This window comes from Cyprinus carpio, chromosome B19 (genome assembly GCF_018340385.1).
Source record: "Cyprinus carpio isolate SPL01 chromosome B19, ASM1834038v1, whole genome shotgun sequence".
In the NCBI taxonomy this organism is placed as follows: domain Eukaryota; kingdom Metazoa; phylum Chordata; class Actinopteri; order Cypriniformes; family Cyprinidae; genus Cyprinus; species Cyprinus carpio.
In genome coordinates, this window is record NC_056615.1 from 10,165,468 (window position 1) to 10,191,378 (window position 25,911).

The 25,911-nt window shown below is 39.2% G+C and overlaps 1 protein-coding gene across 5 annotated transcripts in view; it reads left to right on the forward strand.

Annotated features, from left to right (window-relative positions):
* The window catches only part of LOC109073706 (ataxin-1-like), a 104,358-nt gene extending 79,490 nt beyond the window's left edge, over positions 1-24,868 (forward strand). For 4 of the 5 annotated variants that reach the window (XM_042744754.1, XM_042744753.1, XM_042744752.1 and 1 more), the window contains 2 exons: positions 12,810-14,920; positions 15,824-24,868. In XM_042744754.1, the coding sequence (XP_042600688.1) occupies positions 13,118-14,920; positions 15,824-16,384 (2,364 nt within the window). In that variant the 5' untranslated portion in view covers positions 12,810-13,117 and the 3' untranslated portion in view covers positions 16,385-24,868. Of the gene's footprint in view, positions 1-5,620; positions 6,022-12,809; positions 14,921-15,823 lie in introns of those variants that run through there. The other variant, XM_042744756.1, reaches the window with a different exon arrangement.
* Positions 24,869-25,911: the final 1,043 nt, after the last annotated feature.

A 25,911-nucleotide genomic window follows, 5' to 3' on the forward strand; every position in this document is an offset into this window, starting at 1 on the left:
TGCTACTGCAATTCAAATTCAGGCACTGAATTGCAAATGAAAAGGCATTCTCTATTTAATAGAGCACAATTCACTCTCAGACTAAGAGCTGACTGCTGCTTTTCTGACTGGTGTGAGCTCAGCATTCGGCCATTGCATTTTGCTGCAGGCGCTTCAGTAAAAAGCACATAAAGTTAATCTGCAGTCATTCCTCTCTCCTTAGGGCTCAGTATGGGGTTAATGCTCCACTCTGTAGTGCTGCTGGGCATGCTGGGTATGACTGTGGCACTGCTCTCTCTGTGCCAATCTGTCTATTCACCCAGCTAATGAGTCATTGTTGGGTTGTTAGTGCTTAGAGGCAGATGACGGTGATACAAGCAAGAGAGAATGTGCTGCATGATTAGAGAAGTGATGGAGAGAAGGAGATATTGGATTAAAGGAACGGTTCACCTTGGGACTGACGATATAAAGCTTTAAAATGACACTTGAAAAGTAGTATAAAAGTAATGTAAATTCATGTTGATAATTTTTTCTGATACTGTTATGTTGTATTTTTGTTTAACATTTTGACAGCTCCATTTGTTTTCATTACACTACTGGACAACTAGACAAGTTTGGAGTATTTATGATTTTTTAGAATTGTTTTTGAATGAAGTCCTTCGGCTCATTAAGGCTAATTAAAAAAGTTAAATATTATTACAATTTAAAATTACTTTTCTATTTTGATATATTTTAAACTGTAATTTATTCCTGTGATGCAAAGTTGAATTTTTTTTATTAAACTATGCCTTCAAAAGTAATGAATGTGGTGTCAGTGCTGCCAGTCTTGTGCGGGAGACTTCTTTCATGCACATATGTATGCGTGGGTGCGCACAAGTGCGTAATGCGTATGTATAGAGCCTTTCATGTGTCTCCTTGGCGACACGTCTCTGGAGTTGATCCCTCGCTTCACAGGGACAGCAGCGGAGAGAGGGAAGCCACAGCTGAACTGCAGACAGTCGGAGGGAGTCACAGCCATTCTCTTGCATGCAGGTGCGATCAAAGCCTCGCTGCTATTCAGGTCTGAAAATGCATATCAGTCTGAAACCATTCAGTGTGCGTGCATGTAAAAGGCCACATCTGGCGATGAGAGGGTGGCTACATTCCACTGAATGGTGCTGAGCTTTCCTGTGAAGTTTCATCTGAGTGCTTCTTCAATCACTCAACCATTAGAGTGACACAGAAAGAACAAATTCTACTGCAAACCCCAGGAGTGACACCTTAGATATATAAGCGGAATATAAAACTGATCATTTTGTGCGTTAGATAAACAGAACTATTTATAGAAGACTGTAACTTTGTTTATTCATGTGTGTGCATATTGCTGTATAAAATGGTATACATTTTTTCATGTTTATTTATACATTCTGTGATTAGCAGCATGTGTCAAGTATAAAACAGGACTGTTAATTGCATTTGGATATGATTTTAACTCAGCTTTCCAAGAAATATAATAAAAGAAGCAGTTTAAAATAGAAGTGCCTGTGATAGTCTGGGCATCCACCATGTTAGAGTCATTAGGTCAGATGATTGCAAGACCAGATGCACCTTGGGATGCAAAAGCAGTTGCCTCCATTGAGCTTTTTACACTTGAAATTATTAAACTGAAGTATGTATGTAAACAGCTCTGAGTAGAATCAGAATTGCCATCTCATAATTACAATAAACTGGAATGGTGTGAACAACAGCTTTAATCCAGGTTTCGAAATTTCCCACTGAACTTTGTAAACTGGGGTTAACTTTTTTATTTCATGGACAAGTACATTACAACAACGCTCTGGTTGTCTTAATATTAGTATCATATCATTCTGTTTCTGTCCAGTACCATATTTGCCAGCACGGTTGTGTTCAACCTATTTAACTTTCCTCAGATGCCAAAACTAAAAACCAGGAAGCGAGCATCTCTGCGACTGTACGAAGCTCATGTATAATTAACAAGACAAGCACTGCTTAGCTATGATTATGTCAGCTGCTAAACATTTCAGTTTGACAGTCTTTAAGAACTAAAGGTCTTTCTTGAATAATGCTGCCATATAACACAATTCAGGACTCGTCTGACAGCATCCCAAGAGGAATTAAAACTGTTCTGAATGCAAATAGGAATCTGATAGCTTTATATTGTCAAGTCTTTCTCTTATTTAATGACTGCAATCTGCAGAGAGAAGGAAGATGATGTTCTCTGCTGTAGAGAGCAGATTCATCTCCTGTGAAGAATGAATTAAGGGAATATTTTGTTATCAGGTAGTTAGCAGATGCAGATTTCCAGAGTGAGAGATTTGAATCTTCCGTTTCTGTTTCAAATTGTCACCACTTCTTTTATCTTCTCTGCTTCTGACTGTTGTTGTAATCTCGGTCTGTATCTCTTTGTTTCTCTATTCTCCCCGTCCATTTATCAATCTCTCGGGTGACTGCACACGCTTCAGAGTAAACACACAAAAACTCATTGAATTACCCTAAAGGCCCAGAAATGGAGAGCATAGCTAATTAGTTACCACAGCAACAGACAAACCATCCCGTGCCGCTTGTTTTGTTGACTGTGGTTCTGTAAACAGCACGCACTCCCTCACCTAACAAGGGAACTCCTTGCATGCCTGTCATGAGCTGCGCTTCAGATTGACTCGCATTAATGACCGAGCCTGAACTCAAAGCACTGACAACCTCTGACTGCCTCATACTTTCCATAACATGGCCCATAGGGATGCATTCAGCCGTGCATTAAATTGACTCATCAGCAGGCCCACATGGAGTCTGTGCACGCAGAACTTCAGCGAGCCTCATTCACAAAGTTTTTGTTCTACATTTGTATTCCATATTTTGGTTATTTGGTTTAAACGAAAACCGTAAAAACCTTTTAGTTTGAAAAAACAAAAACAAAAAAACAACTGAAATAAAAAAAAAATATATATATATAAAAATAACATTTATATGAAAACAATATATATATATATATATATATATATATATATATATATATATATATATATATATATATATATATATATATATATATACATTCAACAAGATGACAAAATGAAAATATTACAAAAATGAAATGTATGAAGGTAGTTTGGTTATGTCAGAAGCAGTCAGGTTAAGTGAGAAAATATTTTGTACATATTTACAATATTATGGATAATAATAATAATAATAAATAAGAGTGAATTTACAGGATATTGCTCTTAACAGTGGAAGTTGCACTGAGGGGGTCTTGGAAGTCATTTGTCAGTTTAATGAGATGTGGGCCTGTTGGAAGAAGAAGCTGTTCCTGTGCCTGGATGTTCTAGTGTCTAGTGTTCTGAGTTACCGGCCAGACGGCAACAGTTCAAGTAGGTTGTGGCCAGGGTGAGTCGGATCTGTGATGTTTTTACCTGCCCTCTTCCTCAGTGGTAGGACCTGTAGTCCCGGATGCTGGGCAGGGGGCACCAGAAATCCTCTCTGCAGTCTGGACTGTTGGTTGTAGCCTCCTGATGTCTGTTTTGGTAGCTGAACCAAACCAGACAGTTACAGATGAACGCACGACAGCCGAGTAGAATTGTGTCAGCAGGTTGAACTTCCTCAGCTGGCGTTTCTGTTGTGAAAAAGGCCTAGCAGAGGTTGTACTTCCTTCGCCACATTTTAAACACATTTTACCAAATTGTCATCTATTCCACAGTTGTCTGCAAGCTTTCCACTACAATCAGTTTGCACCTTTTAGAAAAAGTCATCTGGTTTCAACTAGGCCTCTTCATAAGCCAGTGTTATTTTAGTATGACTTCGATATTTTTATAGTATTTTGATTTTAACGTTTTAGTAATTTTGTTGTGTGTTTGTCATTTTTAGTATCAGGGTAAACAAAATGAAACTGAGAAATGTTTATACATAGGCCTATATATATAATAAAAAAAGGCATGCTAATAAGCAACTAGTTAATAGTGAGAATTCTGTTGTCCAGTCTCACTGCACCATCTTCACCACCACTGAGCAGAATATATATTTATTAAAACTGCTTAGCTAACTAGGTCAGCTAAACAAACTCTCTAGCCTTCAGCTACGAATCTGAGACGTTGTTGTCTCTAGCACCACCTGCTGATGAATTCATAGAATTCAGTGAAAAATCCCTAGTGTTTATATGCCACTTGAGTTTTAAATGGCGCTGAAACTCATTTAAGGTTAGGTTTAGAGGCCTCAGATTAGATGAGATGTTGTTGTACAGGATTAGCATCACAATGTCCTTCTGCTTTCATTGAGCTCACCTGCAATAAGCTTCCAATCCTGACTCTCCGTGGAATTGTGTGTGGGTCTGTGTTTGTGTGTGCTCTTCTGCTCAGATCATTATTGCTGTGTGTGGGAGTGCATGTATAAGGGAGAGGGCATATTTACTCATCTGAGTAGTTTGTCTATAGGCATATTTCTTCAGCTATGATGCACTTTTGACTTTTACAAAAGGAGGTTCTTTAATATTCTTTTCACTGGTTTATTTCAGTTGACTACTAGCAAATCAGATTTGCAGCAAATCCTAAATGATTATGTGTTTGACATCGTTCTGTGATGGAAATGACATTTGAGAGGTTTTTGTATTAAAATGTTACTATAAATTATCCATAAAATGCTAATTTCAAATTATACTAATACTTTAATCTTTTATTCTACTAATTATATATAAAATGTCAAATTTACTCTTACTGGCACTTTGTCTTTGGGCAAATTGGTTGTTGGTTGGGTCAGTTTTATTTAAATTTTTTTTTTAAAGACATTACTTCTATTCGATTACTTATATTTATTATTACTTATATTCAGCAAGGATGCATTCAATTTATCAACATTTCAGTAAAGACATTTATAATGTTACAAACTCTGTAACTATTCATCAAAACAAAAAATAATAAGCAACTGTTTTGAGCACTGATAATAATATTACATTTTTCTTGAGCAGCAAATCATGATTTCTGAAGGATGACATGGCACTGAATATTGGAGCAATGATGCTGAAAAATTCAGCTTTTTATCACAGGAATACATTACATTTAAAAATATTTTCTATTAAAAAGCAGCTATGTTAAATTGTAATAACAAAACGTTATTGTATTTTACTGTATTCATTAACAAATAAATGCAGCCTTGGTGAGCATAAAAAAATAAATAATTTCAAAAATCTTACTAACCCTGAACTTTTAAACAGTAATATGTACTATAGAAATCATTTCCAAAATTTTTTTTAAATATGTTAATTTTACTATTTTTTTAAGATTATTATAACAGTTCCTATTTTTGTGGTGAATTAAGCAATAAAAAAAAACAATAAACTCTATAGCTACATAAAAATTTCCTTGACACTTTTAATGTGATCTTCACTAAAAAAAAAAGCTCTTAGTTTTAAAAACAGTCAAACACCCAGGGACACAAAAGTGCCTGTAGTTGTAGTAACAGCACTGTATCTCTTCATCACTCTCTGGTTTAATCTCATCTCTCTCTTAATGACCCTCCTCCCGATTTTCCTCGTACTCTCCCCTCCCTCCTCTGTCTTTGTGTATATCCCTCCCTCTCTCCCTGATCTCCTCCCTCACTCTGTCTCCCTTTCATTCTTTTACTCTCTCTCTTTCTTTAGCAGTGTAGTCTGGGCATGCTGCCAGCTGGCTTGTGTCTTTTTTGAATGAATACCTGATGAAGTTGGTGGTGCGCAGTGAGGTGAGGTGTGGGAGGAGCTGAGCGAGTGAGTGAGTGAGAGAGCGAGCGAGGGAGGGGAGAGCTGGTGGCCCGGAGAGGCCTTGCATAACGCACATTTGAGTGCTGCGGGCAGGGCTCAGAGCTCACACACTCGGGGCCAGGTGGGGCAGGGGGCAGTGCCTGACCACAGCCATGACTTCAACAGGAAGGGCCTCCGTACACGCCGGCAACACCGCTGTACCTCCGTAAGGTCTCGGGGTGGGAGGAGAGCAAGAGGGGGCTCGTTTGTGTCTGTTTGACTCCTGTGGGAATAAGAGACAGACTGAGAGAGTGACTCAAATGGCCTCTCTGAACACCAAGGTAAGCTTAGACACACTCCCACTACGCTGTGTTTTACTCGATCGTGCGTCTGTTAGAGTGTGCATGTCTCTGTTATAGTTATAGCATGTTTCCCAACAGCATCCAAAGGGTATTTCAAAATCAGTTTTGCTTTGTTAAACTTGAGCCATCATGTTAAAATAATTAGTAGTAGACACATTAGCATGTAAAGTTCCTTTTTAAAGCAAAAAAGCTAAACAAACAGTGTAAGTTGTGTCCATTTGTGAGTATATGTGCATATTGCTTGTCACCAAAACTGTAATGTGAGTTTTAATTGGTGTTAATGAAGTGGTACTTGATCGAACTGTTAAGGTTCGTAAGATAAGTTTGGGCAACAGTATTCTGTCTTGTCGTTGTGATTCATGTTCTTCATGAGTATCTCTGGACTTGAAAGTGCAAGTCATTCAGCTGCACTTCTTCATACAGCAACAAAGCTCTCTCTCCTGAGAGTGTTCTATTTCTTCTTTTCTTTCGTCGTTTCTACATTACAACCTGTCTCCGTTTCACTCGCTCTATCCATTTCTGTGCTGTTCATTGTAGAGACCAGGCACTGGGACTGATTGTAAAGGCAGGGACAGTTAGTGAGTATCTGCCCACCTTTTAAAGGGATAGTACCTCAGAAAAGCGTGGAAAGGGCTACAGTACAGTTCACTGTGTCTAGTGAGCTGATTACCTAGACAGCATTTTGGGGCATATTAGATGCATTCTGAACTTTATGTACTATAAGTATATTATTTTACACATTTATTTACACAAGTTTGTGTTGTCATAATTATATATCCTTCATAAGATATTTATATACATCTATTATAGAAGTGTATAAATATAAGTGTATCCTTAAACTGTAAATAGGGCCCAGTGTACTGTGTTAATAGTAAAGTAATTTTCCATATTGATTTTTCACTGGAGTTTTATCCATATTTTGAATTATTCATTACATTGTGTTGTTTTAGGGTTAAAAGAAATGTTGGTAACTTAATGGATAATGGCAGGAAATTACCAGTAAAGTTCAAGTTTTTCTGTGGATATTTTATATACATTATCCATTTGAATTTATTATTAAAGTCAAATTAATATTCCATGTAGTTTAAAATTAATATCAAAATCCAAATAACCATAAAAAAACAATAATAAAGTTATAGTTATAGTCACATCCACCAACTACAACAATAAAATTACATTAACAAAATAAAAATAAAATTATATTCTTCATATTTTCTTCTGTTTTTTGTTTTTTTTTTTTTTATTATGACAGCATTTTCCAAATCGAAAATATTTTTGCATTTTGAATCAATGTGGTTGGTTGTGTGCATTACTCATAGATTCTTGTCAATAATGCTGTGGTTATATTGACTTAAACCTTGTCATCCTCACGGTCATCTCCCATTGACCCACTAATGCAGCCCACAGAGCACTCTGGAGGACATGTATTGTTGCGGTGCATTATTGTGGTGCGAGTGGAGTTTTATGGAGCAAAATGCATTCGGAGAGCCCATGCTTTCCCTCATTCATGTCTGTGTTAGATTCACAGTGAATGTCTTTGATTAATGTCTCTGATTTGTCCCCGCTGTTCTCCGTGGCTCTGGGGCCCCGGGGACATGATTCATAGTGTTGCCAGGGCTGATGGAGGACAATAAGTTTGGGTTTCAGGTCATCTGATACTGTTCCTATTGCGCTCAGCAAGATCCAGCTGACAAGGCTTTTATACTGCTGTCTCTCTCTCTCTCAACTCTCACTACGCTCTTAGTTTACAATGCTGAAGCAATGGAGGTGGGTGTGTGTATGTGTGTGTGTGTGTGTATGTGTTGGGTTTAATCCTGAGGGATAAGCAGGGAAGGCTGAGAGGACCCAACTGTGAAAGATTAGGACTTGGCTTTCCCCGGGATACCACAGCAACACACTGAGGCATGTTTGTGAGTAAGTGTGTGTGTGTGTGTGTGTGTGTGTGTGTGTGTGTGTGTGTGTGCATAAAATACTAGCTACTGGCATCAGTGTCATTAATCCTAACTGGCTCCCTGCAGTATCGACATTCATTAAAGAATGGTATAAGCGGCAGATTTGTTGAGAAAATACTACGGCCCCCCTCTCCCTCTCTCTCTCTCTCTCTCTCTCTCTCTCTCTCTCTCTCTCTCTCTCATACTGTGACTTTCTCTTTCTTTTATTGTGCTGCCCTTGAAATATAGTGGCTGCATGCCTTTGCAGTATATACTAAATAGGGATGAGTCATAAAGGTTGATAGCGATAATCATTATCTGTCAATTTGATGGACTGAATTGTAAATTTGGTAAATTTTCCTCTGAAACATCATTAGGTAGTGTTGGTATTGGACAATGTAACATCAAAAAAATTCTGTGATTTATAAACTATTTTATCTCTTATTTAGTTTTATTGTTTTTTGTACCTTCAGTTATTTTCTTATTTAGTTATATTTTAGGCATTTTTGCCTTTATGGGATAGGATGGTTGAGATAGGAAGTGATAATAGAGGAGAGAGTGAAACAGGATCAGGAATAGACCTCAAGCTGGGACTCAATCTTGACAAATAATATTTCCTTTTTTATTTCGTTTAAAATGTTATTAATTATAAAATTATAATAATTTAAATATTTTTACATATATTAATTGTTATTATACATTTATTTTGTACATCTGTACAATATTTTATATTTTATATATATATATATATATATATATATATATAGTTAAAAAATATAGATTATTTATATAATTAAATTATTTGGTTCAGTACTTTTTTTCAATTCAACTAAATAGTCTTACAGTGACAAATTCATTTTTAGAATTAGAAATAGTCTGTGTATTTTCTCAATTAATATGTGATGAAAGACAATAATTAATGAATTATAATGATGATTGAAATATCTCTGATTTGTACACTATCTTACATTACACTCTTTGTACATTATGGCTCATATATATATATATATATATATATATATATATATATATATATATATATATATATATATATATACACACACACAGGTGCATCTCAATAAATTAGAATGTTGTGGAAAAGTTCATTTATTTCAGTAATTCAACTCAAATTGTGAAACTTGTGTATTAAAAATAAATTCAATGCACACAGACTGAAAAAACATATTTCTTCTTTAAATTTAAATGATATTATCTCACATTTAACAAAAACCCGCCATCTCAACAAATTAGAATACTTCATAAGACCAATAAAAAAAAAATACTGTGCATGTACTCAATACTTGGTAGGGGCTCCTTTTGCTTTAATTACTGCCTCAATTCAGCGTGGCATGGAGGTGATCAGTTTGTGGCACTGCTGAGGTTGTATGGAAGCCCAGGTTTCTTCTTTGACAGTGGCCTTCAGCTTATCTGCATTTTTTGGTCTCTTGTTTCTCATTTTCCTCTTGACAATACCCCATAGATTCTCTCTGGGGTTCAGGTCTGGTGAGTTTTCTGGCCGGTCATTTAGCCAACTTATGGTGCTAATGGCAGTGTGGGCAGGTGCCAAATCCTGCTGGAAAATGAAATCAGCATCTTCAAAAAGCTGGTCAGCAGAAGGAAGCATGAAGTGCTCCAAAATTTCTTGGTAAATGGGTGCAGTGACTTTGGTTTTGAAAAAATAATGGACCAACACCAGCAGAAGACATTGCACCACAAATCAGCACAGACTGTGGAAACTTAACACTGGACTTCAAGCAACTGAGGCTATGAGCTTCTCCACCCTTCCTCCAGACTCTAGGACCTTGGTTTCCAAATGAAATACAAAACTTGCTCTCATCTGAAAAGAGGACTCGGGACCACTGGGCAACATTCCATTTCTTCTTCCCCTTAGCCCAGGTAAGATGCCTCAGGAGTGTCTTAACAAGAGGAATACGACAACAGTAGCCAAATTCCTTGACACGTCTTGATGCCTTGACCCCAGCCTCAGTCCATTAATCGATAATTCCACACAAACCCCATAATCCATCTTTCCTCACAATCCTCATAATCCTCCACTCAACTCTCTTGGTTGTGCATCTTTTTCTTCCACACTTTTTCCTTCCACTTAACTTTCTGTTAACATGCTTGGATACAGCACTCTGTGAACAGCCAGCTTCTTTGGCAATGAATGTTTGTGGCTTAACCTTGACCTTGTGAAGTGTGTCAATGATTGTCTTCTGGACAACTGTCAGATCAGCAGTCTTCCCCATGATTGTGTAGCCTAGTGAACCAAACTGAGAGACCATTTTGAAGGCTCAGGAAACCTTTGCAGGTGTTTTGAGTTGATTAGCTGATTGGCATGTCACCATATTCTAATTTGTTGAGATAGTGATTTGGTGGGTTTTTGTCAAATGTGAGTCAAAATCATCACAATTAAAAGAACCAAAGACTTAAACTACTTCAGTCGGTGTGCATTTAATTTATTTAATACACGAGTTTCACAATTTGAGTTGAATTACTTAAACTTTTCCACAACATTCTCATTTGTTGTGATGCACCTGTGTATATATATATATATATATATATATATATATATATATATATATATATATATATATATATAATTTTTATATAAAAATTTAAAATTTAAATTTACAATTAAATATAATTTTTTTAAGTATTATTTTTATGTTGATACAGTACTGCTTACAGGATTTTCCTTTTTTTTTTTGGAGAAAGTAAACTGCTTCTGTTCTGTCCACAGAAACAAAGCACAATATTGAATTCAAATAACTGACTTCTCAACCGCTGATGAAGCGTGTTCTCCAAGAATGCCTGTCTGTAATGTCAGTACATTCTTGGAAATACTACATATGTCATGGTGGCATTGTCCTTTTACCTGTATGTTCTTTGACCACGTAATAACAACAACCATAAATTGTAAATAAGTAAGTAAATAAACAAACATGAAGTATTTAACTACAGGGAATTTTCTTGAGACCTGAAGCATTTAAACAAGAAAAGAGCAGCCCAGCTCAGTTTTCTTCATGTCTTCCCCCCACGCCCCAGTTTTCATATCTTATTCACACACATTTGATATTCTGAATTCTGCATACTGTGTAGTTGGGAAGTACGCAAATTCAGATGCAGAGAGTGTCTTCGGGTATGCTTTGATTCATGGGAAGCATATATCATATGCTCTTATGTGAAGAGATTAAATCGAGATGTAGATCATACATCAATCTGGGAACAATGAACCACTGATTACCATTTAAATCAGTTTTCAAATATAATCCCATAATAAAGGGTTTATTTCACCACGAGCATTCAAGGACCTGCAAGAGACCAGTTCAAACCTCTAGAATTGCCTTTTGAGCAAGTTATAATACCATCTGGATAATATTGTCATCTACCATGCATGATTACTTAAATCATTAATTAAAATGATTATGATAATTGGGTTATTAACATGCTTGATTGCCCTTGTCTGATGCAAATTATGGTGAAGGAAAAATACTTAGAAGAGAGGTTGGGGGTGGTGCAGAGAGAGATGAAAAGATATACAAGCCAAAGGGAAGGAATGAACGAGTAACGGATGGGGGGATGAAAAGTAAAAAAAGAAAAAAATTGTCAGGAAACACTGATTGAGAGAGTGCTGAAAATAAACACCCTGCTTAATGTCAATAGCTGTCAATCAATAGTGTTCAGCTGTTGCGTAACCTTTCTACACTACTTTGACTAAAGACCAAACAGAGAGGACATGCTCCTGCTGTTTGTAATCAGCTGAGGGCTGTTGTGTCTGCTTTAAGTGATGACATGAACATTGTGAACCTAAACATAACCTTTGAACATTCAAAACGATCAGTATTGTATGGTCTCTTATCATGTCTAATTTTAAAACATTATCTGAGGATGTGAAGCTTGACAGGCACACTATAGAGATATAGTAATGGTATCAGATGGTAATGCCATGGTACCTTTGTGTAAGTGTTCCATACACACAAATAGTAGGCTGCTATACAGATTGGCTTAAAGGGTGGGTTCCCCTTACAGCAGAATCAGCCTATTCTTTTATAGAACTGCGACACTTGTTAAATCATCAGGGCCTGTTTATCATGCAAAACCACCCTCCCACCAGTGCTGGACAACAGACGCAGCTGAATGGGTTCAATCAATAGAGCTCAGGGAGAAATGTCAAACAAGCCATAACACTGCACAACATCACTGTTTCGTCACGTGTCTCCCCATACACTCTGGAGTAGATGGTAGAAGAAAAGGAGACACTGGCTTCCTGCTTTGATGAAGAGCTCTTAAAGTCAACATCAAATCTAAATAGACAGTTTTACCTTCATAATACACTTACCCACAATTCATTAGTGCTTGTTATGTTATTCCAGAGAAAGAAACATATGTGTTTGTAATCTTGCAGGTACATGTGACTTGCTCTGTGTTTGTCTGTTTTTGTTTGGTGTCGCTTAAGCCTTGTGGGCTTAAGTACTTTGTCCATTCAAGTCTAGCTTCATTATGTGTACAATTTGTGTTTGTATGCTGCATGATGGTAAATGTGTTACTGGCTTCAGATATGTTCTGAGTGCAGAGTGCCGGTTCATTATTAATGATGCGCACACTGTGTGTTCTATCTCGCCCTGCAGGGGGTCCACTTACATACTCCAAACACACACACACTATGAGTGCCCTCCACAAGACACTGATGCCCACTCACATGTACAGTGATACTTTACAAAGCTATTGAATGCACTGAACTACCCTTTCACTTTTGAGGTGTATAGGACTTCCTTCCATAGAGCTGTTTTCAAAACAGTAATAACCTTAATGATGCATGTGTTTATTTTTCAGGTTCTTCCTGCAGTCCTGGAGACTCGCTCTCAGAGGGAAATGATTCCGCATGAATTGCATGGACCGTTTTCCCACAGCAGGTGTGACTTCTGTTGCTTAAGACTGAAATCTGTGTCCATCCGACCATAGGCACAGGACACATCCCCTCACACCACCACTCTCCTCTTTACCCCATCCCCATCCTCGCTCCCAGCCAGTCAGTGGGAGGGGACACTCTGTTAGCAATACAAACAGAGACCAAGAGGGAGAGCCAAAAGAGACAGGGGGAAGAAACATCCAGAAAGAGTGATACAAGATTCTCAGACGCCATGAAGTCAAACCACGAGCGGAGCAATGAATGTCTGCCCCCAAAGAAGCGTGAAATCCCAGCATGCACTCTGCCCTCAGTGGAGAGGCCCATGGTGATGGCGCCTGCCAGTGAGAGCCAGCGTTCGGGAAACCTGGCCTGGCTTGCCAGTTTGGCAAGTGGACATGACAGAGGGCGGCAGCACACCAGCACCTTCTCCGAACCCGATGGGCCTCAATACAAACCGTTGCCAGCCACGGCTGAGAGCACACCTCCCTCGTCCATGCACTTAACCAGAGCTCCCACTGCAGTGACCACCATACCTGCCATGTACACGTCACCCCTCTCTCAGCCTGCTGGCACTATCCAGTACACACCCCTGCCTCCCAATCTTCACTTCATCAGCTCTCCGTACTCTGCACCATATGCTGGCTACATCTCACCTCTAGTTCCCCATTCGGTTGCCACCACTACCACACAACGTGAGATTTATGCCAGCACCTACAGTTCTCCAGGATCCAAAATTGACCAGCACCACCAATTAGGCCGTCCTCCTGGCATGGTCACAACTGACAACACCTCTTCACCCCACTCCACCCAATACATCCAAATTGCTGGTTCTCCTCTAAGCGTATCTCCTCGGACTGCTCCGTCAACCCAAGCTCACTTGCCTTCACACTTACACCCTCACCACACGCTCCCCATCAGTGGCCCCTCGCCAGTCTTACACATCACACACACAGATGGACCTTTATCCAAGAGGGAGGAGACAAGGCCCAGGGAGGTTCTGAACGGAGAGCTGGAGAAGTACAGACGCTTTGGTCCATCTCCCGAATCTAGTGCAGGGAAGCAGGGCAGCACTGCCAAAGGGGGTTCCTCTACTCAACAGCACCAGATCCACCAGCAGCAGAGCCCACGTAACTATGAGGCTCGGCATGTGGTGCTACCTGCCGAATATGCACAGGACAGCACAGCCATGCGGACCTCATTGGTGTTGGTACCCAACAGTCATAGCTCTGGTGTTGCTGATCCCAGAGGTACACCTGACAAGCTGCCTCCCCCAATATCCCACACTGAGAAAGGAGGGATTTGCGCAGGCAAACCTGTATCCCGCAGTTCCTCCTCCTCAGCCTCCCTTCCATTTCCTCCTCCCCCTCCACCTGTGGACAGTCTGAAGGGTGCAGTTACTGCACTGTCTCCTCATGACGTCATCCAGACCACACATAACACCACAGAGTCACTCTCCCTGGGCCTCCCTTCTGCCAATTTCTACTCTGCTCAGCAGCCCATCATCGGTTATATTGCCGGCACAGGGCACCAGCAGTCCCTCAGCTACCACACCAGCCTATCCCAGCACCTGGTCATCCCTGGAACTCAGCCGGTCATCATCCCAGTGAGTGGAACTGAAGCTACTGCTACATCGACCACACCGCCCTTGCCTGTGGCACTGCCCCATGCTTTCGTCACCTCAATGGCCCCAAAAGTAGAGACTTTTGAGGCTCCAGCCCCATACCCTCACCCTGCTGCAGCTGTGGTTCAAGCCCAGTTGCATCTGCCTGTGGTTCCAGCCCCTGCCGGCCTGCTGACGTCTCCGCCGCCACCCTCAGCCCCTTCACTGCCCCTTTACTTCACCAAGGGCTCCATCATCCAGTTGGCAGATGGGGAATTGAAGCGGGTGGAGGACCTGAAGACTGAGGATTTCATTCAGAGTGCTGAGATCAGCAATGAGCTGAAGATTGACTCCAGCACTGTAGAGCGCATTGACAGCAGTCATACGCCTAACTTTGCTATTATACAGTTTGCTGTAGGAGAGCATCGTTCACAGGTGGGATAATATGTTTTTACTTTACTCTTGAAATATCTTGTACAGTGCTGGTTGTTTCATGAAATTTGTAATATGAGTATTTCAATGGGTTGTCAAATTTTCTTAAGTGTGTATATAATGCATAATTGTATAGTATTTATTATTACAGTAGCTATATACGGTTCATATTTTAAGGTTACCATTTACATTAGAATACCAGTTTCATTCAATTAAATCCTGCCATCTAAAGAGGACTACAGTGAACATATCTTGGCATATTTTGTCCCTCAAAGGTAATATGATAATATGCAAATAGAATCCAAAGATGGCTAATTTAATTTCAGATTTAACAATGCTCACTGGCAAAAAAAAAAAAATAAATAAATACAAATAAATCTTTGCACCTTTTACAAATGCCCAGGGATCTTACTTACTTTGTTATATCTTTCATGCATTTTATCATCAGTTTGAATAACCATATGGTAGTCATTATACATTTTTAAAAGCTGTGAGGGTGTCAATGTCTTCCTATATGAACTCCACCTGCACTCAATCAGTGTAACTAAATGTGGGGTAAATTGGCAGCTGAAAATCATCTCCCTGTTCCATAATCCCTCCCCTGGCTGTCCCCATGGCATCTTTGTTTAGTTTGTGTGGGATTCACTGGCAGAATTGAGTCATTCCTTATTTCTGCTTCCTTCTGTTGTACTGTGAGTGGGCTGTATGAAAAATCTGCTTCATTTGTCTGGGAGTTGAGATGGGGCCACCCACTCAAAAGCAGTTCTAAAGTCTGTCAGTTTGAGAGGCGCTGAATAACAGATGCTATTTAGCAAAGGCATTCATTCATATCATCAGGCATTTGTGCATGACTTCTACTGTATGTATTTAATGTCCTCTCTTTTTGCCTTTTTTTTTCTCTCGCAGGTCAGTGTGGAGGTGCTAGTAGAGTATCCATTCTTTGTGTTCGGACAGGGTTGGTCATCATGTTGTCCAGAACGGACAACCCAGCTGCTCGAGTTGCCATGCACCAAGCTTTCAGTAGGCGACGTTTGCATCTCCCTCACCCTGAAGAACCTGAGGAATGGCTCCATCAAGAAAAGCCAGGGGCAAGTCTTGGATGCGCCTTCCCTCGGTCCACCCCTTAAATCAGCCAAAGCTCTCTCAAGCGGCGTGCGAGGGGGTGTTCGGCACACAGAACAGGAAAATGGACTCGGGCAGTGTGGAGATCAGGGAGGTGGAGGCGGTCAAGGCAAAAGAGAGAATGGAGAACTGAGGTTTGGCGAAAGAGACATCTGCAAAGCACCACCGGTCACTGAATCAGAGTCCGGCAGCAAACCCACAGGCCGCAAAAGGAGGTGGTCGGCCCCTGAGGGTCGCAAAATAGAAAATCCTGAAGGAGAGCCTCCTTTAACGTTTCCCAAACCTTCCTTCATCCCTCAGGAGGTTAAAATCAGTATCGAAGGCAGATCAAATATTGGAAAGTGAATGCGCATTGGACTGTCATATTTTAAAAGCGAAATTTGCCCTCGGGATGTTTTAGGTTCTTTATTTTATGTTCTGATTTCACTTTCTATTCAGATTACTTTACCTAAAGGCTAAATTTACTCAGTATGTACATTATCACTTCTAACTTTTTAATAGATACATTTAATATTACACAGGCAATTGGTGCAGTTCATTTGATTGGTCAAATTCAGTGTGGATGTAGTGCAAGGTGGGAAGGTCGTGAGATACCTGAGCACTACATGATAATCCTGAAGGCTTCAGTATACACAATCAGTCACAGCTAACAAGGCTAAGACATCTCTCCAGTCTCTCACCTACAACATCCTCTACTTTTTTTAGCTCAGACAAACCTGGTTTAACTTCACCTAGTGGCAATTAAATCATTCGCCTGCTGAGTGAACCTGAAAATGTTAGTAAGGGAAGATAAACAACTGGTGTGAATAACATTGTTAATGGTGGCAGAACGGAAATCACTCCTCCACTGGTTGCAGGAGTTTACATGATGTCAGCCATCTTGTTTAACTGTGACTAAAAAAGACTATCCAAATCAATGCTAACAATGTATCCTCAGTGCAGTTAGACTAGCATAGATTATATTAACATTTACTGAAATGCAAGACGATGTTTCCAAATACTATGGTACAGGCCAAGAGAGATGATGTCATTGAGCGGTGCCACTTGCTCCTCAGAAAGACGAAACTATCATTTAAAACAGGGAAGATGGACGAGTCTGATTTTATATATCCAATTGTCTAACATTTTATTTGACTATTTCTGTAGTTTTGCATGTTTTAATTTTCCGTCTCGCTTTTCAAACCCTCCTATAATACATGATGGATAGTTTTTTTTTTTTTTTTTTTTTTTTCTTTTCTTTTTTGGTGATGAATGTGTAAACCTTGCAATCAGGGGTAATTTTTTACGTAGACACAGGATGGGTTCTTGTCTATGTATATGTATATGCATGGATGTATCTTGATGCATACAAACACAATGGGTGAGAAGATCGACCAGTCCCTTGTTTTTAGTGCAGTCTCACCTGTTTTTTGTTCAAACAAGAGAAAGTATTTTGTTTTGTTTTTTCCGAAAGAAAGAGACCGAAAGTTGTCTGAAAAGGATGAGATGAGTGTTGTCCTGAAGCACTTACTTACTGTAACACACCTGTCATGTTCACTAGCTGATAGTAGTTTCAATCAAATAAGTCAAATTGTTATTATATCAATTATTATTATTATTATTATTAATATTATTGCTACTACTATTTTCTGTTGTTCTTTCAACATGAACACAGTACTGTATGGTGTATCATGAATTGGATGTTGTGTGGCACTCTGTGGGATGGTGATGGCTCACAAGGGTCAATGTGAATGGATGAATGTAACAGGTGATGATAGAGAAAACAATGAGATTTTGTCCCCAAGAGGACTGCTTTAAAGGAACCACTTTTTTCATTGTGTATGATTGGCTTAGCCTTCTCAAGCAATCTGATGGCTTAAGTAAAGTTGGGCGCAAGAGCCCACGGCCTGTGAAATAACTGCCATTTAAGTCATTTAAAGTCATATGAAAGTGTGAATACAGGTGGAAATAAGCACGGAGACTGTTTATATATTTACGAGAGATATGAGAGACAAAGCGAGAAATTCTGGCTACAGGATTCTCCGGAGGATCGAAGGGTGTCATATACCTGTTTGTTAGCAATGTATGTGGTTGTGCATGCATGCGAGACTGTGTGCGGTTGTGCACGGGCTCAAACACACATAAACACATACACGGTTACGGTCATTTTCAATCATGTTGAAATATGTCATGTATTTTTTGTACATTAACATGTATAGAACTGCATATGCTATATCTATCTTACTGTATGAGAGCGCAAGACTACATGAGCACATTTTAATCCCATCCCCCAAGACACTGACTCATCGGACGTATGTGAAAGCAGTCATGTAGTAATTTCAGTGATCTGTAGTATATTTGTGTGAGCGTGCGTGAGTGTGTGTTTTGTGTGCGTGCAAGTGTGTGTGTACATACCACACATATTATAAATAGATATTTAAGTTCTACTTAAAAGAATATTGCAATTTGCACATCTGGAGAGATAGTAACCTGATTTATTTTGTTTTCTGCCAGCACAGGACAGGGCCGAAAACAAGATTTTTACTGAAATGTAGCAGTTTCTTGACAAGTTTGCTCAGTTCGCAGGTCTGTTGGGTTCATTTTCATTAGGAAAATCAGGAAGCCCCTTTTCAGGGGGTTTGAATCAGACACAAACACATAAAAGTAGGATTGTGCATGGTGCTGTCGAAGTGTTTGCTTCATAGGGGTGGATGAAGTCATAGCCTGTAGCCTGCATACTTGTTGAGTCCTTTGAGTGGCCACACTCAAGTTAGCTTGGGTAGGTGAAGATCTGGCAGGAGGATGGGTGGTAGTAGAGAATAAAAGAGAGCATGGATGGATTGAGTGCACCCCATAAACAATTTGAAAATGCTTTATTTTTTTATAATAAAACAGGGTTTCTCAGATCAACACCACAAATGTGCATTTTTTTCTTTTTTCCATTTGACATGACGTCTCTGTCCCCTCAAAGTGTGTGTGTTTGAGTTTTACTTGGACTGTACTGTATGTGTGTGGATGTATCTGCTTTAACCAATCAAACTTGATATTTTTTTTGTGTTCAACATTAATTTTGGGCCAAAAGGTAGAAATAAGATGTGATATTGTTTATCCATTGAACCACCCCAACAAAATGACTGTCAATGGCGAATCAGTCTTGCATTTGTTTGTTTCTCTGATCTTTCGCTTTTTTCTGTCTCTTCGTGTAATGATCAGTGTTTCCGATGTTGCTCATTGCTTCGATCATTTAAACGTCTGCCTCCTTCTGGTTGCACAGTGCGGTTCCACGTACACACGAGAAGCATTCCGAACAACGGCACGTAGCAATAACACTTAGTCTCTAGTGCTGAACCAAAAAAAAACAACAGAACCGGACATCAATGCCAGACCTTCTGTTTGACCTCAGCAAGCTGTTTTTTATCCTCTTTAGGTTGATTTGCGGTTTGCACATCCAGCCCTCAGTAACTTCAGGGAGAAATGTAAATTAATATGCAGTGACAGAGTCTGTCCCCTCCTAGTCGTCTTAACCTCTAATCGATAGTGACCTCCAGATGCTCTTCAGGTGCCCATACAGAACCAGTACGCCTCTCTTAGAGTATGTTTACCCAACCGCAACCGTTAGCTACCTTCTGTTGCCTGGCATGTACGTGCGACCGCTTTCTCACCCGGCACACCCGCTATAGTTCAAGAACGTTGTTTTCTTTTCTCTCTTTTTATCTGTCTCTCTCTCATTCATAGCCATAGAACCTCGACAGTATTTGTGATGGCGTTTCATATTGCCTAGCTTGTTGAAAATACAGTAGTTTTTTGGGGGGGTTAAGTGGAAAAGTCAATTATAACTATTCACCTATGATAAGTATTAGAGTCAATGTAAATTGACATTTCAACTCATTTTACTTCCATAATGTGATGTATTTCAGAGTTTAAAAGGATATTCAATAAAGAAAACTGTCTTTTCGAACCAGAATGCATACCAAATTGACCCTTTGCAGAGAGCTTGATTGACAGGCGATCTGACCAATCATAAACAAATCAGAAAGTAAAGTAGATTAACTTCGGTGGAACTTGAAAAATTGTGTGTATTTTGACGACTTTCCGCGGTTGAAACAAAATGCCTTCCAATTTCCATTTGCTTATATTGCTTTGCATAAATATGAAAAGATTATCAGTTCACGTGCCGCTTGAACTGAGGCGCTACTGTGATCTGTCACGACGCATTAGAGAGCTACAAAATTATTTATTGTTTGAATTTCTTACAAAATGACAAAATTTGAAAGCTGAGACTTTGTTTCATTCTGGAAGTAATCTGCTCTATCTTGTCTGTTGGCACATTTTCAGTGTCTTCTTTGCTCGGCAATGTATTTTTCACTGCGCGAGAACATAATGTATGGCGTGAGAGCGGCATGACTTATCGGACGTAGCAAGGGGGGAGGTCTTTGCAAAGGGTCAACTGATCAATATTCATCCCATAGCCTTTCTAGCCTAAGTGATGTCAGTGAACACATAAAGTTTTTTTATATTCTATAAAATGAATCACTCACAATAAGACCTGGAATGGGCATTGAGGAAGTAAATAGGGTCAATTTTGATTCACTTGTTATGAACCGGGACAAAAGCAATTGTAAATGTATAATTCCAGCCAGGTGTGTTTTTTGTTTGCATTTGGACTTGAAGATGTTACGACTTTTATCTGAGCATCCATGTCACTGATTGTCTCTCAAATATTGAGGAATAAGTCCATCTGCAGATGAATTAAACATGCTTGACGTGCAATGACCTGAATGAATGAAACATCACAGATGTTCTGTGCCGTCGCATTTGATGGTCATCAAAAACAAAGAGAATAAAAGATGCACATGGTACAGCTGGCGGTTTATTGTGCTGATAATGATAGTCTCTTGTAACCTCCATGCAGAGAGAGACAAGAAAAATAAGAGAACATTACAAGTGGCAGTCGCTATTTTGACACTTTTTTTTTAGCGTCAATGTCATTTAAAAACTCAAACCCCAATGATGATGTTCTAAACTTTTCTTCTGTTTAAGTTTGACATGTTACACTTGTAACAGTTCGTGCCATCTGTATGTAGCACTGTTTCTGTGGTTTTCATTCATATACCTTCTCCTTTAAATTGTATTGCTTGATTAAAACCATCTGTAGCCTGTGGGATTATGATTTTATTTTGCTATTTGTAAGTGATATTGTAGTGAACCCCTAAACTATCATTTTTGCACATTTTTTCTTCAGTGTGTTTCATTCTCTTTGGCAGAGGGGTGTGTTTGCTGTCTCTGACGTTATGACAACATCATTTGCTTTTCTGTTAAAGGTCAAAATCTTTCCTTGGGCTTACTCAGGGATGAGAAATAGGTGTGAATGTGTGTGTTGAGGAGGTTGTGTGACCTTTGAAAGGTTTGTGTACATGTAAAGAGATACACACACAATATATTCTTGTGTGTTAAACTGCTGTAACCAGAAGCAGTCATTTCATTGGCCCTGTGTTTTGGTTTCCCACAATGTCTCTACACCATATGAGGCCTTCCTAACACACTCTGTCCGTCTCTGTGTATCCGTCTGTTTGTCCGCATCACAAGCTGTCTGTCCGTCTGCCTGTTGTCCCTTTGACGTCACAAGCCCAGATCCTCACACATGCAAGATTCTGAAAAAAGACTGAGAAATGATTCATCGACCTCAACAAAGTGGGGACCACTTTTATAGAAACAAACAAAAACAAAATGCACATTTTTTTTGTCATTTATAGAATAGATAGACTTGATAATACTGTTTCAGCACTTTCTAATCCCGAGGAAGATAGGGTGAGAGGTCGGTGTCATCACAGTTTCTCCCCTCCAATACGAATTGCCTCTGTCTCGGCCCGTTTCTGGGTCCAACGGGCTGAGACGGCGAGGACAGAGAGTTCAAATAAAGTTGGAATGGTCCTCTATGAACCTGAGATGACTTTACTTGTTGTACTGATGTGTGCTCGAACACCGTCGTTTGGTTTTATTTGTTTAATTTTCATGTTGGTTCTATATTTGACCTTGCTTCATGTACTTTGGACTTTGTACTTTTGCTTCAGTCTCCTCTGTAGCACTCTTTTATCATGGTAGGAGACGAGAGAAAGTGTTTTAATGAATGTTTTTAAGAGTTTTCGAGCGGCTCTGTGACAGCTCGCTCTCTCATAAGAGGAGCACCGCTGACAATTTCCTTGTTTTTACTTTCATTTCTCTGGCACAAATGACAAAAAAAGACAAATGTTGGATTGCGAGTTTCAGCAGTTTGAAAAATAAATCAAAAGATTTTCTTTTCTTTCATTGTGGCTCTCATTGAAACAACGACAAAAAATATGTTTTATTTTGAGTTTGCTTTTCTTTGAAATCACTTGTAAAATCAGTCAGGATTTCTCTGTTCAACTTGACTGTTGTTTGACATCTTGTCAATTGTCCAAACCGCTGGATTAATAACCTCAGGCTGAGAATCTTCTACAAGCCCAATAACTAACTGATGTATGGGCTGCTTGATATGGGTATTGTAACTAGTCTTATTGTTAATTCTATAATTAATATATGAGCATTCAGCTATATCAGTGCTGGATAGTGAAAACAGTGCACACTCCTTAAAAAAAAAAGGAGGCATGCCCAGCCCTCATCTCTCACGCCGTTTTTGTGAGCCGCTAAACTGACAAACACTTCCTCAGAGAGAGGTACGTCCTGGGTTCTGTCACCCTCATCTGGCTGGGCGCAGGAAAGAGACTCGTGCTGCCATCCTCTGATGAATCCTGAGGAGTATTTGTCACTGTTGGGTTGAACTGGACAGTCAACCCTAGTTGACCACTGAGAACTAAACGCCAGGGACGTGTTGACCATCACAGGCCTGAACCGACTCGTGTACAGATGCTGTTTTCACATACCCAATGTCACCTTCACGCATAGCAATCGATAGCCTCGTAACGTGTGTATTTATCCTTCAGAATTTGTACAACTACACTCTCGAGATAACATATCTTCAAAAAAAAAAAGGTCATTTTGTAATTCTGGATTTCTTGCCGATGAATGCTTAATAAGATGTCTCTGTAAAATTGTATGCTGTAAAATCTTTTTAGGTCTAATTTAAACATGTCGGTCATTTCCAAGTGTTTGTTTTGTGTAAATTGGATTCTGAATGAACGGTGGAGGTAGTTCCTCAGCACTTTGAATAATCGCCCCGTGATTTTAAAGCTGAGGTCAGATACGCAAACTATTAGCCGGAGGTGAAATAACTCTATGTACTCCTTGTCAGGTGAACGGCGTTTGGTTATCATTAAATGTGCACGCATGTCCAGCCACCTCTTTTTTTGTTTTCCCTTTTGAGACTGAAAAGTGTTTTGTGATACACAGGAAGCCATTGGTCATTCCTCAGGAAGGAGCGGGTTCAGATATAGCAGTAATACTCCGGGCTTACTGGACTAGAGGTGTTGCAGGTCTTGTCATAAAGAGATTTGAAGTCTTCCATTGGAAGGGAAATGGAAGCTGTTTCTAGTTTCTTTTTTCACTTGCCATTGGGCAGAAAGATCCACGAGCATAAAACCTCCGGATTGGACCTTTACCTACTGTTTGAAAACAATGACTGGGTGGAGGCATATTGTCAGTGTTGTTGTTTTCTCCATAGCTTCAGTGCTGTGGATTTACTGGACCTATAGTGTGTAAGACACCACACAGAAATGTTGAGTGAGACTGTTAAAGAAAAATTGAATGTCACATCCAATCCTGAGGTTCTATTCTCTTGGAATTGAATCAGAGGAGTCTTGCCAGTAGCAAGAGATGGTCGTTGGGAGAAGAAGTAGTGTTTTGCACTAAAAAGTGCCCCTATTATGGGTTATGAAAGGTTCATATTTTGGTTTTGGGGAATCCCCAACAACAGGTTGACATGCATGCAAGGTCAAAAAAACACTTTCATCGTCTTTTAATATGCATTTATTTTTACCTTAATTGCTCAACGACTCCCAAACAATTCGTTCAGTGATTCATTTTTCCAAACCCCTCCTTTGTGTGACGCTAATCTGCAGTGCACTGGACCATTTGGTCTCATTTTCACTTCATCATGCCTGTAATGCCTCGTAAAGCAGCATTTGTGAGTGCAGTGCTGCTTTGTGTATAGCATTACTGGGGAAATCGCTATTTTTACAGCTCCAAAAGTGGCACCTAGTGGTAAAGAATGAATTTGCATTTTCATTCAGACCAACAGGAAAAGACCAACAAGTGGGCGGGCAACATGCTAATGTTATATGTTGACATCAATGATTCAGTCGACTATTTCTTTTGAGAGACAATAGACTTTATACACGGTGCACTTTCAGATTTAAAACTTTGCAGGATGTTTTCATTCACTTAGAGCTGTGTTAAACACTGCATGAAAGGTAATTTAAAAAAAATCCATAATAGGGGCACTTTAAAAAATATATAAAGCCCTAGGCAGGAAATCATTGTGAAAGGCCTTTTTTTTTTTCTTCTTTTGGTTCATTTTATTTCCATATGCGTGCATACTCTGTAAGTTGTGCAAAATATTGTACTTGCACTAGCTTTTCTAAAAAGAAAACTAATATAAAAAAAAAATTGAATTGAAATTCTATTTTCTAATTGTGGTGTGTCTATTTGTAGGATACACTCACGTTGTTTCTTGGATTTTTTTGGTCCCTTTCTTTGTTGGTGCTTGCCGGTTTTCTAGTTAGAACTTATTTCATTATTCTGAACAACAAAACAATATTTGATTCAGGTTGTGAACAAATTTGTTTAAAAAAGAAATTGTCTGTATACCAGTACAAGTTTATTGTTGCAGTATACACGTACTAATAAAAATTATAGTGCCAATTGCAAACTGCACCCTTTTTGGAGTTTGTGATTTGTGAGAATGGGATTTCAAAGGTGTTTTTGTCAGACAGCGTGGGACATGAACATATACTCGCAAACAAATGCACACAGAGGTATTCTGCAGGCTTCTTTGGCTCCAGTGCACCTAGTCAATGGAGAGTGGGTGTTGGCGGAGGTGGCGGCCTTGAGTATTCGCTTCTGTTCCAGGCTGGATCATTCATTTGAAAAAGTGTAGATGCAAGACATTGAGATCTTATCAGACACTGACAAACCCACACTTGACTGGGAAATAGTTATGACTGATACAATAATTCAGCCCGATTCAGCTCTGTCTGCTTGTCTGTCCTTGTGTTTACCATTTAGTGTTAACCACAGTACAGTAGTCTAAAAAGAAGGTAAGTTGATCTTGATGAATAAAATTCTGAATGTACAAACTTAATTAAAAAAATATTAAGTATACTATATTTGTTGATCCAGTGGGATTTGCTGGAGTTCATAACGGAGTGCAACAGTTGAGTTCCAGGAGAAAAAAAATCCCATTCATTTTGAACAATTTATAAACCATTAAAGACAGACCTACTGTGAGCTACGAGGACGTTAATTGATAGTATATGCATTATTTCTACTTATTTTTTTTTTAAATGATTACATTCAACAGTGGAATTACCCATGATTCTCCAGAGAAAGTCCCTGCCCACTCTAATGAAGCAATGCAAATCAGTATTCCTATGCTCTCAAATGCATAATTCATATTTTACAAGAAACATAGTGTTGTTTCTGTATCAACATCTTTAAATCAACAGTATTATATTTCTCGATTGTTTTTATTTTGATTGTAGTTCATTCCCCTCGTTAAAACTGTTCTCAGTTTTGTACCTTTTCTTTTTTATCTGATTTTCAAGTACTTTTTTTTGCTATTTTGTTAAAGTTTGTAATCTTATGTTTGACCTCATAGCTGTTTGGTTTGGTACATGTTTTATAACTCTTTAACAAAGAATTTTAAAAAATATCCTTGCGTGAAAAATGAAACTTCGGGAACCAAGGCCATTCTCTCT